At 44.5% G+C, this 15,588-nt stretch overlaps 1 protein-coding gene across 1 annotated transcript in view; it reads left to right on the forward strand.

Annotated features, from left to right (window-relative positions):
* Positions 1-15,289, forward strand: part of OBI1 (ORC ubiquitin ligase 1) — a 42,757-nt gene extending 27,468 nt beyond the window's left edge. The window contains exon 6 of the mRNA XM_029073941.2: positions 12,581-15,289. Within this exon, the coding sequence (XP_028929774.1) occupies positions 12,581-14,147 (1,567 nt within the window). The 3' untranslated portion in view covers positions 14,148-15,289. The remainder of the gene's footprint in view (positions 1-12,580) is intronic.
* Positions 15,290-15,588: the final 299 nt, after the last annotated feature.

The following is a 15,588-nucleotide window of genomic DNA, read 5'->3' on the forward strand; positions in this document are numbered from 1 at the left end:
GTGCTCAGTAAATGCAATTGATTGACTTTGTCTTTCTAATTGTTGGATCGTATTGCAGATCTTTGCTCACCAGCATTAACATTCCTTTGATAGTTATTTTTAGGCAGAATTTGGAAGGGAATGATGTCAATTCAAAGTGTGAATTTTGAACTGAAGGGTTAAATCAGTCGGTGGAATTTGTTGAACGCTTACTGTGTGCAGAGCCCTGAACTAAGCGCTTGGGAAAGTACAATACGATAGCATTGGTAGACGTGATCCTTGCCTACAAGGAGCTTACAGTATACAGGGGGAGGCAGGCATTGATTAGAAACTCCTAACCCTTAGCTTTAAAGCACTCAGTCAGCTTGCCCTATCCAACCTCAGCCTCACTAATCTTCTATAAGCCAGCCCACACACTCGGCTTCTCTAGCACCAGCTTAATCACTGTGCCTTGATCTCATCAATCTCACCGCCAACCCCTTCCCCACATTCTCCCCCTAGCCTGGAACTCCCTCCCCCTTCATATATGCCAGACCACCACCCTCCCCACCTTCAAAGAATTATTAAGGTTACATCTTCTCCAAGAGGCCTTCCCCAGTGAATATCTCTTTTCCCCGGCTCTCTCTCCTTTCTGAACCATCTTTGCACTTGGATCTGTGACCTTTGGACAATTGGTATTCGCTCCACCCCCAACCTCATAACACTTAGGTACTTATCTATAAATTGTATATTATAAATTATTCATATTCACAGTCTGTCCCCCGCTCTAGACTGTATGCTCATTATGGGCAAGGAACATATCTACTAATTCTGTTATGCTCTCCCAAGCGCTTAGTTCTGTCATCTGCACATAGTAAGCGTTCAGTAAATAGGATTGACTGATTAAAATAAATCATGGATAAGGGAAATACTAGAGTACTGTGGGAGTGGGGTGAGTATCAGAGTGCTCAAGGCATGAACAGCCAAGTGCATAGTTGACACAGAGGAGAGGCTGGATAGGGGAAATCACAGCTTAGTCAAGGAAGGCGTCTTGGAGGAGATGTGATTTTAGGAGGGTTTTGAAGGTGGCCAGAGTGATGGACGTTAGATCTCTGCTCCTCCACTTGCCTCCTGTGTGACCTTGGGCAAGTCATCTGCTTCTCTGTGCCTCAGTTACCTCATCTATAAAATGGGGATTAAGACTGTGAGCTCCTTGTGGGACATGAACTGTGTCCCAAACTGATTAGTTTGTATCACCCAGGCTTAGTATAGTGCCTAGTACCTACAAAATACCATATTTAAAAGAAGGTGGAAGAGGAGGGAGTCGAAGACCCGAGGGAGGATGTGGGCAAGAGGTAAACAGTAAGATAGACGGGATCAAAGTCTAGACAGTAAATTGAACCAATCAATGGTACTTACTGAGGGCTTACTATGTGCAGAGAACTGTACTATGTGCATGGGAGAGAACAGTACAGAATCAGTAGAATTAGATTGGAGTATGCTCACTTGATGTAGGTGTCAAACTCTACAAGATGGCATGAAGTGTGGCAAATGTATGTCAGCCTATCTGACTCCTCTTTTATTTCTCCTTCCTTAATTGCTGGTGCTCTTAGGGCTCTGTTCTGTTTCCCCTGCTTTTGTGTTCTACACGCATTGGTAAGAAGTAAACAAGAATGCAGAATGCTTAAGCATTAATGCCAGCCTACTCACTGTATCTCAGTCTCATCTATGTCACTGCCGACCTCTTACCCCCATCCCGCCTCTGGCCTGGAACACCCTCCCTCTTCATATCCGAGAGACAATTTCTCTCCCCACCTTCAAAGTCTTATTGAAGGCACATCTCTTCCAAGAGGCCATCCCCGACTAAGCCCTCATTTCCTTTTCTCACACTCCTTTTTGTGTCTCCCTGATTTGCTCCCTTTATTCACTGCCCGCCATCCACATCCTCAGTGCCACAGCACTTATGTTTTTATCTGTAATCCATTTATTTATATTAATATCTGTCCTCTAGATTGTAAACTCATGTGGGCAGAAATTTTATTTGTTATATTTTGTTGTACTCTCCCAAGCACTTAGTACAGTACTCTGCACACAGTAAGCACTCTATACATATGACTGATTAATTAAGGAAGTAAGGACTCTAGTCTCCGGAGGGTTGTACTTGAGAGGTATTTGGGCATTTTCCCGGTGGTGTGTAGAGCCGACAGCATTTATCGCACTTTTTCCAGAAATAGAGTAGGGCTCCCTTTGACCCGGTTGTGTCAGGTAATTTTCTGGTAGATCCTGGAGGTTTCCACCCGCTGGCCTGCTGATTGGATGTCCCATCCTAGTTCCAAGAGAAACACAGAGACTGAATGCCTTTTCTGAGGGAAAACATCAAGTCAAAGCTCCGGGCTTTAATCTTTAACACTCAGGTTTCAATTCCCTCCCCCATATCAGGAAAACTAACACAGGAGATGGTGAGATGAGGGAAACATAGTCTAGTCTAGATAATACTACGTCTGGTAAAGCTAGACCTTCAACAGTTTCTGGGTAAGAACCTTCCTTGACTAAATCAATCAGTTGTATTTATTGAATTTACTGCATGCAGAACACTCTACTGAGAGCTTAGGAGAATACAATAAAACAGAGTTGGTTGACATGTTCCCTGCTCACAAGAAGCTTACAGTCTAGAGGGTGAGGCAGGCATTAATATAAATGAATAAATTACATAATTGGTGTGGGAAGGGGTGAATGAAGGATGCCAAATCCTAGTGCAAAGGCCACAGAGGAGGGAGTGGTAGAAGAGGAAATAAGGGTTTTGGGTGGGGAAGACCTCTTGGAGGAGATGTGCTTTTAATAAGGCTAAATGTGGCCTGGTTTGAATTTTTGTCCAACTCAGTCTTTGGGAAGCTTCCCTCTTTCTGTCACAATATCACTATCCATTAGCCTCTTCGCACAAGGCACTAACTGGAATCAAAGCTATTTTGTAGCTTTCATTTCTTGAAAAGTTGCCCAGCAGATAATTCAGGTTATTATCAGTCAATTGAATTTTTGCTTTTGCCGTTCTTCAAATATCTCTGTCTACAGCTTGCCAGATTACCAAAAGGCAACCTTATGTGGAAGAAATCTAGTTTTGTCTCAGTTGAATCCATTATCCATACATTTGAAATAAGTTTATCATTAGAATGTGGGCAGGGAATGTGTCTGCCAACTCTGTTCCATTCTCTGTAAAATGCTCTGCCCACAGTAAGAGCTCAACACCAGTTTGTTTTCTCCTATCTCTGTGCTAAAGTCACATTTTCATTGGAAACAGAGTTTCGGCCTGTCAGAAATTGCCCATCAGCGGGCAGTGCATTGAGTTATCGGGTGCCTTGTGTTTGATTTATCATCCTGTTTACATTGCAACAGAAAATCCGAGCAAGACTCGGGAGAGAAGTGGTGCAGAGAAGTAGCTGACCATGACTAAAAATATCCAGGTGTGGGTTATCTGAGGAGAGTTTCTGTCTTACCCAATCAGATTATTGCTACCTCTCTAGAATGGTTTTGCTTTTGAAAATAAACTGCTAAATCTCAAATCATTCACTTAGCATCTCTTCGCTATTTTTCTACGCACCTTCCTGCTATGCTTTGTTTTACTTAACCCTGCTTATTTAGCCTGTCACAAACTTCCTAACGGAAGAGCTTCAGAAACTCCAAATAGAATTTTGAGAGGGAATGGTGAAAGAGGTCAAATTTGGTCTGAGCTCCTAAAGTTGGAGATCAGGAGGTCAAGAGGCCTTTGCCTCTCTGAGACCACAGGCCGAGGCTGTCTCTTTGAAGAAGTTGGGCTGAAGAAAGCTAAATGTCAAGATTCGATGAGCGTTCTTTGACCCACTCTACATGCACACACCTACTACCTGACTGTCACCAGGGGAAGGGAGAGGAGTGGGGAATTTGCCTTGAAGAGGCAGAAGTGTGTACATGTTGCTGGGATCTGGAGTCTTTTACAGGCAGGGCAGAATTAGTGCAGGGGCTATTGAGGCCTGCCCCTGCCCCTTCAGATAGTAATCCCGTGCATCCTGACCCTACCAAGATTGCCACCGCTTGGGACATTCTCAAAACTAGACCGTACTCAAATGGCTGCCATGCCATGTCAGAGGGGGCGAGAGGACACTGACGCTCACCTGTATTCCTCCTTTTCACTCCATCCTGCTGCTGCTGCTGCTGTGCATCAGTCAATCAGGTCCACTTTTTGATCGCTTAATCTGTGCAGCGCACTGCCCTGAGCAGCTTGAAGATATTTTATGACAATAAGATGGCTACTGCTCAACCGAAATTGGACAGAATTTTTCACTAAAGTTGAAAACCCCCACCTCAGCAGAACAAGATTCCACTTTTGCAGCCTCCTGTACAGGTTCATAATAACAGTTCAGTTCCTAATTTAGTTAATATTGTGATTGTTGTTCTCTGCATTACTTTAATAAAAATTAGTTAGTCTACCGCTACTTAATGTAATAGTATTGAAGTAGACTACTGTTCATCTTTGGTAAAGTAATAAAGAAGCACATTGAGAAATTTCATATCTTTTGAGAGGTTGTGTAATGGGTCCCAATGTTTATACCATGTAAATCTATGGGGTAAAACCTACCCCATGATACAGCCGCATTTTTAAGGAACTAAATTCTGCTGAATAGCGAGGTACCAGATCATTATAGTCATTTTTTTAAATTTACAGTCATTTTTATAAATAAAATCAGTCAGTGGTATTTATTCAGCACTTACAAGGTGCAGAGCACTGTACTAAGCACTTGGAAGAGTGCAGTCCAACAAAGTTCGTAAACCCGTTCCCTGCCCACAATCAGCTTGCAGTCTAAAGGGGGAGATAGACATTAATATAAATGGGACAGGTCAAAAATTCTGTGTAGTTGATCCTTGATTAGAAATCTCCATCGCGCCCTCCTTCCCGACTTCACTGCTTTGGGCCTCATCCTCCTGTTGGGAGAAGAGGGGAGGAGGAAAAGGAGAATAAACCTCAGAACAGTCACAGATCCTCAGTGTTTGAGCACCCTCTTCCTTCCTGCTGTCCTCACCCAGCCACTTTCCCTTCAGATCTGCACCTGTGCCCTTTGCCTCGGCTCTTCCCTTTCCAGTCTCTCATCCACTTCAGATGTTCGTCGTCTTGCTGCAGCCCGTCTTGGATATCCATCAGGATATCCACCGCATGGCAGGCCCTGGATACGCTTACACCCTCTGCTCCCTAAAGTAGAGAACAGTCTGTGGAGCATAAAATAAAAGCTTTGCAGCATCAGGAGGTTGTAAATGACCTGCCCAAAGAGGGAACAGTGGCATAGAGGCAGAAGATGAAAGAGTTGCAGAAGGTAAAGTCTTTCTTGCAGGGATTTGCCAAGGGGGAGAGGGGAAGTCGACTATACTGCTAGCAGTTGCTTAACAAAAAATTATAAATGGTCCTTTTATTCTTCTGGGTTGCAAGTATTCAAAGATGTCACGTGGTTTTGCAGCAGAGCAATAATAAGAATCGTGATGCTAATGCTAACATTCTCACTGTACTTCAATCTCACCTATATGGCCACCAACCTCACACCCACGTCCTGCCTCTGGTCTGGTTCGCCCTCCCTCCCTCATATGCCACAGACAGTTGCTCTCCCCCAACTCCAAAGCCTAATTGAAGGCACATTGCCTCAAGAAATCTTCCCTTACTAAGCCCTCCTTTCCTTTCTCCCACTCCTTTCTGCATCGCCTTGACTTGCTGCCTTTATTCATCCCCCTCCCAGCCCCGCAGCACTTAGGTACATATCTGTAATTTATATATTTATATGAATATCTGTCTCTCCCTCTAAGCTGAAAGCTTGTTGTGGGCAGGGAATGTGTCCCAAGTGCTTAGTACAATGTGGTGCACACAGGAGGTGCTCAATAAATACTATTGACTGACTGGTACTTGCTTGCTTTAGGCCGAGAACGACGCTAAGCATGGGAATAGACAAGATAATCAGGTCGGATGCTGTCCCTGTTTCACGGGGGCTCACAGTCTAAGGGGGACAGAGTACAGGTCCCTGTTGACTCCCCGTTTTTCATCTGAGAGAACTGAGGCACTGAGAAAGTCACACGACAGTCAAGTGGCAGAGTTGGGATTAGAACCAGGTCCTCTGACATTCAGGCCTGAGCTCTTTCCACTAGGCCACACTGCTTCACAGTGTAGTTTTATAAGGATGCAGAAACTGCCATGTCACCCAACTGTTGAGTGCCAGAGAGGGGCCCAAGTTAATTTATGGCTGAGAGAATCCTATTCCGGGCCCTTAACCTTTCAGTGGCTCCCAGGACCACCACCAGCGCCACCCCCCCGCCAACCCTAAGGACACCAACTTGCCCTTGAACTTTGGAACATTACCAGTCCTGTCCACCAGGCTCCAAAGGTCAAGAATATGTGGTGACTTCAAGGGGCATTTCTCTCTGTGCAGGGATTATTTATGTACCATGCAGTGAGAAATATCTCCTCAGTCCCAGGGGAAGAGAAGATAGGGGATGAAGTGGGGGGAGGGTATATGCACCAGCTTAGGGGAAGGAGGAGGGAGAAGGGAGAAAGAGAGAGTTGGGGAGAGGGAGAGATCACGGGGAAAGTAAATCAGGACAAGCTAGAATGTGGCTCCGGTAAAACAAGCACCAAATAATGATGGTATTTGTTCAGTGTTTACTATGTGTCAATTACTGTTCTAAGTGCTGGAACAGATATAAGCTAGTCAGGTTGGACACAGTCCTCTGTCCCACATGGAGCTGACGGTCTTAATCCCCATCTTCCAGATGAGGGAACTGAGGCACGCCGAAGTGATTCTTGCCCAAGGTGACACAGAAGACAAGTGACAGATCCAGAATTAGAACCCAGTTCCTTCTGACTCCCAGACCTGTACTCCGCTAAACCATGCTATTTCCCAGATCTGAATTAAGGGGTGAATGATTTGGAAACACTTGAGCCTCCTCTGCCACGACCTCCCGCCTCCTAGATCTGCAGACTAAGCCCCTCCTTTCCCAGACTAAACCCCCCGTTTCCTCAGCTCCCCCCCACCCACCCATCGCCCCAACTTGCTCATTTTGCTCTGCCCCCTTCCCCACCCCACAGCACTTGTGTATATATGTACATATCTCCAACTCTATTTACATTAGTGCCTGTTTACTTGTTTTGATATGTATATATAATTCAATAGGGAATCAATAAATACCTTGATGTTGATGATAACAATGATGAAATTCAAAGAGGGGAATATAAAACAAGGTGAAAACATTCCTTGGTGTTTTACTTCTCATAACAATGATCCCTTATAGGAGTAGGATCTTACATTCAGTGTTGTGTCTAAAAATTTAGTGTCTCACTCTCTGTCTCTATCCACTCTCATTTTGGGTATGGGAAGAATTCTCTTTTTAGAAGGTACAAGAATGCGTTAAAAGGCAGAAGCAAGGAGACATTGAGTTTTACACAAATCTGGGTTTAACAATAACTTTGTATTTGTGAATCACTTACTGTGTGCAGAGCACTGTACTAAGCAGTGAGAAGCAGTGTTGCCTAATGGCTAGAGCATGGGCCTGGGAGTCAGAAGGACCTGGCTTCTAATCCCAGCTTCCGCCTGTCTGCTCTGTGACCTGGGGCAAGTCACTTAACCTCTCTGTGCCTCAGTTACTTCGTCTGTAAATTGAGGATTAAGTCTGTGATCCCCATGTGGGACATGGACTATGTCCAACCTGATTTGAGTGCAGCTACCCCAGTGCTTAATACAGTGCTTGGCACAAAGCACTTAATACCATAAAAAGAAGCAGTTTAGTAAGTGCAGTGGTAGGTACAAGATAATCAGGTGAAACACAGTCCTTGTCCCATATGGGGCGCACAGTCTAAGTAAGAGAGAGAGCAAGTATGAGGAAACAGAGGCACACAGAAGTGAAGTCACTTGTCCAAGGTCACACAGCAGGCGAGTGGCAGAGGCAGGGTTAGAATCCCCATCCTCTGACTCCCAGACCCCTCGTCTTTCCACAAGGTCACACTGCTTGGTCACACAGCAGACAAGTGGCAGATTACTTATAAAATCAACCTTCCTGACAAAAATTAGCTTTTAATATCTCAGAAATGTTACATACCTGCTCATTAGGATTTTAGTTCCTTTTGAAATAATTTCCTTTAAAAAAAAAAAGGTATTTATTAAGCACTTACTATGTTCCAGGCACTGTACTAAGTGTTGAGGTAGATTCAAGATAATCAGGTTGGACACAGCCCATGTCCATATGGGGCTCAAAGTCTTAATCCCCATTTTCCAGATGAGGTAACTGAGGCACAGAGAGGTTAAGTGACTTGCCCAAGATGATACAGCAGACAAATAAATGAGTCGGGATTAGAATCCAGGTGCTCTGACTCCCAGACCCGTGCTCTTTCCACAAGGCCACGCTGCTTCTTTGATCTCAGTGAACCTGAAAGTGATGCCTCTGCAAGTAATTTAGCCAAATTGGTAAAAAGGGTTGTTGCTTGTACCTTCAAAGCCCATCAAGGTCCCTGCATTTGATTTTGTAGATCTTTAAATTCTGTTGTTTGAATCAATATTTGCTCCAGCCAAAATGAAATCCGTCAAATTAGGAATATAGCCTCTCCTAGTAAGCATGGCAGTATGGCCTCCTGGAAGGAGCACGGGCCTGGTAGTCAGAGGATCTGGGTTCTGATCCAGGCTATGCCAGTTGCTTGCTGGGCCAAGTCGCTTAACTTCTCTGTGCTACAGTTTCCTCAGCTGTAAAATGGGGGTTCAATTCCGGTTCCTTCTCCAACTTAGAATGTGAGCTCCATGTGGGACACGGACTATGTCCAACCTCATTAACTTATATCCACCCCAGCGCTTAGAACACATAATAAGGACATAAACACAATAACAATGATACAATAAAAATAAAATAATCAATTGTTAAAAGGCCTTTCGGACATTATTTCAAACATTCCAGTTTCTGCAGACCCTAAAATTGCCTAAGCATCTCTGCTGACTGACTGAGAAGCCAGCGAGAACTGCTAAGCTCTTCCAGTGAGAATAACACACTTACTTGTAGTTGGTGTAATATTTCCTAGCTCTGACGGTCCCAAATGCATCCCTCTACAGCAGTTGACATATTCCGTATTAGTGCCACTTGGTTTTGACCAGTTTTATTTTTCACCTGAGGACACTTGCTATACTAATTTCACTGGAGAATACATAGCTTTCTCTTGGTAAGCAAATTTGAAGTTGTCACTAATGTTGTTGCATTAAATAAATATATTACATAGTTCTTCCATTTAAAACTTGCTCAGGTATGTGTGTGTGTGTGTGTGTGTGTGTGTGTGTGTGTGTCTTGTAACTGTGAAGTCTGAGTTAGAATATCTGTTGGGGGACTTTTTTTCTGTTTGCCGCGTGTTCCAAAGGAACTTATTTTGCTCAATGATTCAGACTTGGCTTTTCAAAATTAACTAGTTTTAAAATTGGAAAAAATAAACCGTAGCACATATTGATTTAATTGAAACATGCCATCTAACTGACTTTATCTCTTGACCCAAAGTCCCACACTACTCTCTTGTAACTTACTGAATAGACTTTTGTGTAGGTCACTTCCTTTCATGGGAAAGTAGCCTAGATGTGTCTTCTTAGGTCCTGATGAATTGCTACTGGAAGAGCCCTATACAATCAATCAGTGGTATTTATTGAGTACTTACTGTGTGCAGAGCATAGTACCTCAGTACCTTGCCCAGTAGGAGGGATGGAGGAATTTCGTTCACTGCAAACTTCTTATCATTGGCTTTAAAGCAATCACCTTGACCCCCCTCCTACCTTGCCTCACTGATCTCCTACTATAGCCCAGCCCACAAGCTTTGCTCCTTCAGCACCAGTTTGCAGCCTCTGTCTCACCTCCAACCCCCTTTCTCACGTCCTTTTCAGAAAAATGTTTCTGCACAGCGACTGGTCTGAGATCTGGAGAGAGGCCTGGAGTTTCCCACCCCTTCATATACTCTAGACCACCACTCTCCTCACCTTCAAAGCCTGATTAAGGTCACATCGCCAAGAGGCCTTTGCCGATTAAGCTTTCCTTTCCCCAGTTCCCTCTCCCTTCTGAGTCATCTGGGCATTCGGAACTGAATCCTTTAAGCACTTGATATTCACCCCACCTTCAGTCCCACAGTACTTATGAACATATCTATAACTTATATTAATGCCTGGCCCCTTCTCCAAACTGTAAGCTCATTAGTATGATGAACTGCACATAGTAAGAACTCAATAATTGATTGATGGATTGATTGCTAAATCAGGCTTCATCAGAGGAAGAAGATGGAGATATTCATTCATTCATTTGATTGTATTTATTGCGCGCTTACTGTTTGCAGAGCACTGTACTAAGCATTTGGAAGAGCAATAAACAGTCACTTTCCCTGCCCGCAGTGGGCTTACGGTCTTTATCTTTGGGAGTGACAGTATTTCAGGTTTTCAAATACTGCAGAAGCAGGAGGAAGTACAAAGTTGTAAGGATTCAGCACTCTCACCACCGTGGCCCGGGTTCAATTCCTGGCCAGGGAAGTTTAATTTTTTTTGCAGCGCTTAGTATAGGGCCTGGCACATAGTAAATGCTTAACAAATACCACAATTATTATTTAAGGAGAATCAATCAATCAATCAGTGCTTACTGTGTGCAGGAAAACATCATCAATAAGCTCAGCGAGACCAGAGAGATCTGGAGAGAGGAAGTCATCTCTTGTGATCTGACACCACTTGAATTAATATGAAGAGGGGGAGGTGGACTTAGTATCAAAGACTCCCAGGAGCCTGACACCCAAAAACGGTGGCTTTGAATCCCTTTGAATCCCTCCTAAGGAGGGCAAGCATCACTCCTGCAGAGAAAGTCAACTATCGACTGGATGGCGAGCACCTTCTGCTAGATTGAAAGCTAGATTGAAAGCATGACTACTCACTCTGTCGTCCTCTCCCAAGCTCTAACGACAGTACTCCGCTACTTTAGGTTGGTTGATTGATTGAGGTCATATGTATTCTACAAAGAATTATCTCCTCCAAGAGGCCTTCCCTGACTAAGTCTTCCTTTGGTCTTCTCCCACTCTCCTCTGCATCTCCCTGAGTTGCTCCCTTTATTCATACCCCCTCCCAGCCCCACAGCACTTATGTACGTATCTGTAATTTATTTACTCGTACTAATGTCTGTCTCTCCTCCTAGACTGTAAGCTCATTGGGGGAAGTGAGTGTGTATGTTTATTGTTATAGTGTACTTTCCCAAGTGCTTAGTACAGTGCTCTGCACACAGTAAGTGCTCAGTAAATATGAGCAACTGATAAAGAGCAAAAAGGAGCAGCGATTTTGTAAGAATTCAAGAATCTGGTCTGTTTGAGCCCAAGAACGGTCACCTGCCAACAGGATTTGGGGTTTGTTTATGCCTCCTTGTCCACGGACAGGTTGAACTAAAGCAGACAGTTGACTCCATTACCAGCCCTGAGGGGAGGGTAGAAGAGTGATCAAAATTGAGCTAGGAACTCTCAGCACATTCCTAGGCATAGTGTGAAAATGTGTTTATGGGTAATGACTCTGAACCATAAAGCCGGATTCCACATTTCAAAAGTTGGGAGGAAAAAAAAGACTGACATCTCTCACCATAGTGAAATGCCAAAAATTTTGAGATGATGATGATGATGAGCTCTGAAATGTGTTAGGGCACAGTGCTTATCAACACAAGGTAAAAGCTGTACATAGAAGATGGTTGTAATTGAAAGGGGTAAGGTAAGTATTTAAAACCACCCTTCCAAGGACCAACCGATAGAGAGTTCTGAATTTCATTTTGGCATTTTATATCTGACAAGGTGACATTGCGAAAGAAAGGCCTTGTAAAACACTGCTATGCAGTAGGAAAATGATTGAATGTAAATATTTCAACATGTGGACCACTGTTCAAATGTTATCATAAATCTCTGCCATTGTTTTAGAGGATGCATGAGTGAGATGAATTGTTAGAGCTTGCATGGGTGATCTTCATATAATTTCTGCATTATTGAGACCAGCGACCTGATTTTGATTGGCAGACGATATGGTTATCGGTTCACCACCATTACTGAATAGATGCAAATGATTATGATTATGATTGATATTGATTATTATCAATCGATCGATCATATTTCTTGAGTGTTTACTGTGTACAGACCATTGTACTAAGTGCTTGGGAGAGTACGCTATAACAGAGTTGATAGGCATGTTCCCTGCCACAACGAGCTTACAATCTAGAGGGGGAGACAGACATGAATATACATTAATTACAGATGCGTACGTAAGTGCTGTTCGGCTGAGGGGGAGGTGACTAAAGATTTCAAATCCAACTGCAAGGGCCAGGCAGGAGAGAGTGGAAGAAGAGGAAATGAGGGCCTAGTCGGGGAAGGCCTCTTGGAGGAGATGGGCCTTCAGTAAAGCTTTGAAGGTGGGGAGAGTGATCGTCTGTTGGCTATGTCTTGATCATTTTGCTGGGCGCTTGTGTTCCAGACTCTAGAAGTGCCCATGCAGAACTGAAAGAGTAGAATTTTTCATACTTTTAATCGTAAAGGGAACGAAAAAAGCGAATGAGAGACCCTGTTTGGGAGAATTAACTGTGCTTACATTTGTTGCAGGTTTGGCAGGTTTACGGTTGCTGCCCTTCAGTCTAAAGTGGAACAGTATGAACGCGAAACGAGTCGCCTCAAGAAAGCTCTGGAGCGCAGCGATAAATATATCGAGGAACTAGAATCTCAAGTCTTACAGCTGAAAAACCCCAGTGAGGAGATGGAAAGCTCCAGCTCCATTAGCCAAAGAGCGCCCCCTATGGGAGGCACCGGCGACGAGGGCAGTAAGGAAGCTGCTGCGGCCCCGGGAAGCCCGGGAGAAACCCTAGGGGAGCTGCCTGTGCCTTCCAGCCAGAGTCCTCCACCCCCGGCCCAAGCTGTGGGGAGCGGCCAGTCGGAGGGGAGTGGAGTTTGTGTCAGCCTGACGAGCCCAGAGAGCTCAAACGAGGCCGAGCCGAACTGCGATAAAAGCAAAGAACTCTTCCCGGACCGTGAAGGACAACCAGCGGGTGTTGCCGACCCCAGGATCGAGTCTTGCTTGGAAAGACAGTGGGGCAACAAATCCGATGATGGGGCATCCTACAAAGATGAAGAACTCTATGATCTTCCAGCTCCTTCTACTCCCTCTCTGTCCCTCAGCTGTCTTCAGCTGAACACCCCAGACAACCAGGAGGGTTCCCTGGTGAAAGCCGAGGGCATAAGGAAACACGCAAACCATCTGAGGAAGCTGGTGTTCGATGATTTCTGTGGACCCCCTGGCGACTGTGTCAAAGATCCCCCCGAACTGGGGTCAAGCAGCGGGGAAAATGGGAGGAAGTCAGAGTGCTTCAATCCTGAAAAGTCGGTGTTTTGGGATTGTTGCCCGACCAACTACTCCCCAAGCTTAGATTTTGAAAGTTCAGAGCCGGATCCAGGAGCGAATCCCCCGGGGGAACTAGCTATGAAAGCCAACGAGAAGACAAGCTCTTGCCTCTCGAAAAGGTTACATTCCATCCGCTCTTTTGAGATCAATCGCACGAGAACATCCAGTGAAGCGTCGATGGATGCCGCTTACCTGGATAAGATTTCCGAGCTGGACTCCATGATGTCCGAGTCTGACAACAGCAAGAGCCCCTACAACAACAGTTTTAAGTCCGTGGACTTGGATACGCCGACCAAAGCGGCTCAGTGTAGTGAATTCCTGGAGGAAGTGGATAAGAAGCTGGAAGAGAGAACCAAATCGGGTGTCGTCCGATGTTCCCTACTGAATGATCAGTCGGGAAGTAAGAGTGAGTGGAAACCGGCCTCTTTTTTCATCCTGTCTCCTACCGACCAGGAGGTCAATGAGAACTTCCCCCTGTTTGGGGCTCCCAATTCGGGAACGAGTGAATTCAAGCCCCAGAACTGTTTGTTTCAGCGGGAGTTTTCCCAGGGCTTTTTACTCAGCAACTCGCCACGGTTATTTGAAGATCAGAAGTTGGGGTCGTCCTTTTTAAAGGTGTCCTCGGAGTTGCATAGTCTTCATAATCCCCTGCAGTCTCCTTGGGCTGCTTCCTTTATCCCCGAGAAGAGGAGTAAGAGTGTGAATCAGTCAGCCAAAAGAAAAATCCAGAACAGCCTTTCCAGTGCCAGCCCATCAAAAGCTACTAAAAACTGACTCTGTACCCTTTAACTGAGGGGGTTTGCCCTCGTCCCATAAAATGAAAATGGGAGTTTCCAAGCGGTGTGTGTTTTTTTTTTCCTGAGATTTGGTTCCCATTGACCGAGTAAGAGGGGACAAGGATTCAAACGAGTCTTTTGTCCCACGCCTTTCTTACCCACCTGTAAATCAGTCCTCTGTGAGTTGTGGGGTTTTGCTAGGAATTTTTTTTTAAATTCTGTGTGTCTGGGAAGATGAGTAATTGAATGCTTCAGTTCTTCGTTTGGAAAGTTTGAGGAGCCGTTGGCATTTGGGAGCAGCGATAGTTTGACTTGGACATTGTCAATTCCCTGTCTTTTGTCTTTAAAGGGCGTCTTTATAATGGCTGTGTCTCCACTGGCTATACAGCACTTCGTTTTCCTGGTGGTTTTCCGGCTTGGGGAGAATGGCTTACTCCCTCCATGCCCTTGGCGGGATTCCAAACTGGTGAAACAGCATCGAACTGAAGGCTGCATTTCTGTGTAGTTTCCTTTACGTTGTCTTTTCCTTTTAGCCAGGGTGGGCACAGCCCAGATGCGGGGAAGAAACCGCCTCGTGTTTGATTTGAAAAAGGTTATTTTGTGTCAGGCCCACTACCCCTTCTGGTCGTGCAGAGCCTAGAATTCAGCATCTGATAAGAGGAGGAAATGATAGTTTCATCCATCTGGGGTAGAGTGTACCATACATTCTCCACACATCAGTCCTGTTCCCAGAATTGTGCTACCTATAAGGGGCTGTTTTCCTTGCTTGCATGGCACTGTTCTTTCCTGAGGCCATAGTTCATGTGCATGGTGACATTTTAGATCATGCTGTGTTCTGTGATTAACAAAAGTTAAGTTTCAGTTAGATGGTAGAGTGTCTCTTATTTAGGGCAGGATGTTCTCTGTTTTTGAGGGAGGGTTGGGGAAGAGCTAAGCACAATTTTTAATTTAAGCTCTGAAAAGCGTTGTTATTCCTAACATGTTCAGTGGGCCTGTGCAGGCCTTTAAAAATGGGTTTGTATGCTAATGACTTGTTTACCTAATGTGCACTGAACATTTTACATTAATACTGTACTGTTTTACATTAATACAGCATGTTTTTTCTATGTGAATTGAATAAAGGATGTCATAAGCACAGTAGTCCTTGATGCTGTCACAAAGATTAAATCGGCACAGTAATACGGGGAAGCTTGGATTTTTAGAATTTCCAAATCGATTGGAAAGACCAAAGAAATATGTTTTAATTTCTCTCCTGTTTTGGAAAATCTTGCAGTCCTAGGTGTTTTTTGATTCCTCAAAACAAGATGTTGGCATCAAATTCAAAAAAAAAGTTCATTTGAAGACCCCCTTTCCCACAGCTCTTATCGATGACTGACTCTTAGGTTGAGTCTCAAAACAAATGAGCACTAGGCCCAGGAGGAGAAGTATAATTATCTTTT

This window comes from Ornithorhynchus anatinus, chromosome 10, assembly GCF_004115215.2.
Source record: "Ornithorhynchus anatinus isolate Pmale09 chromosome 10, mOrnAna1.pri.v4, whole genome shotgun sequence".
Lineage (NCBI taxonomy): Eukaryota > Metazoa > Chordata > Mammalia > Monotremata > Ornithorhynchidae > Ornithorhynchus > Ornithorhynchus anatinus.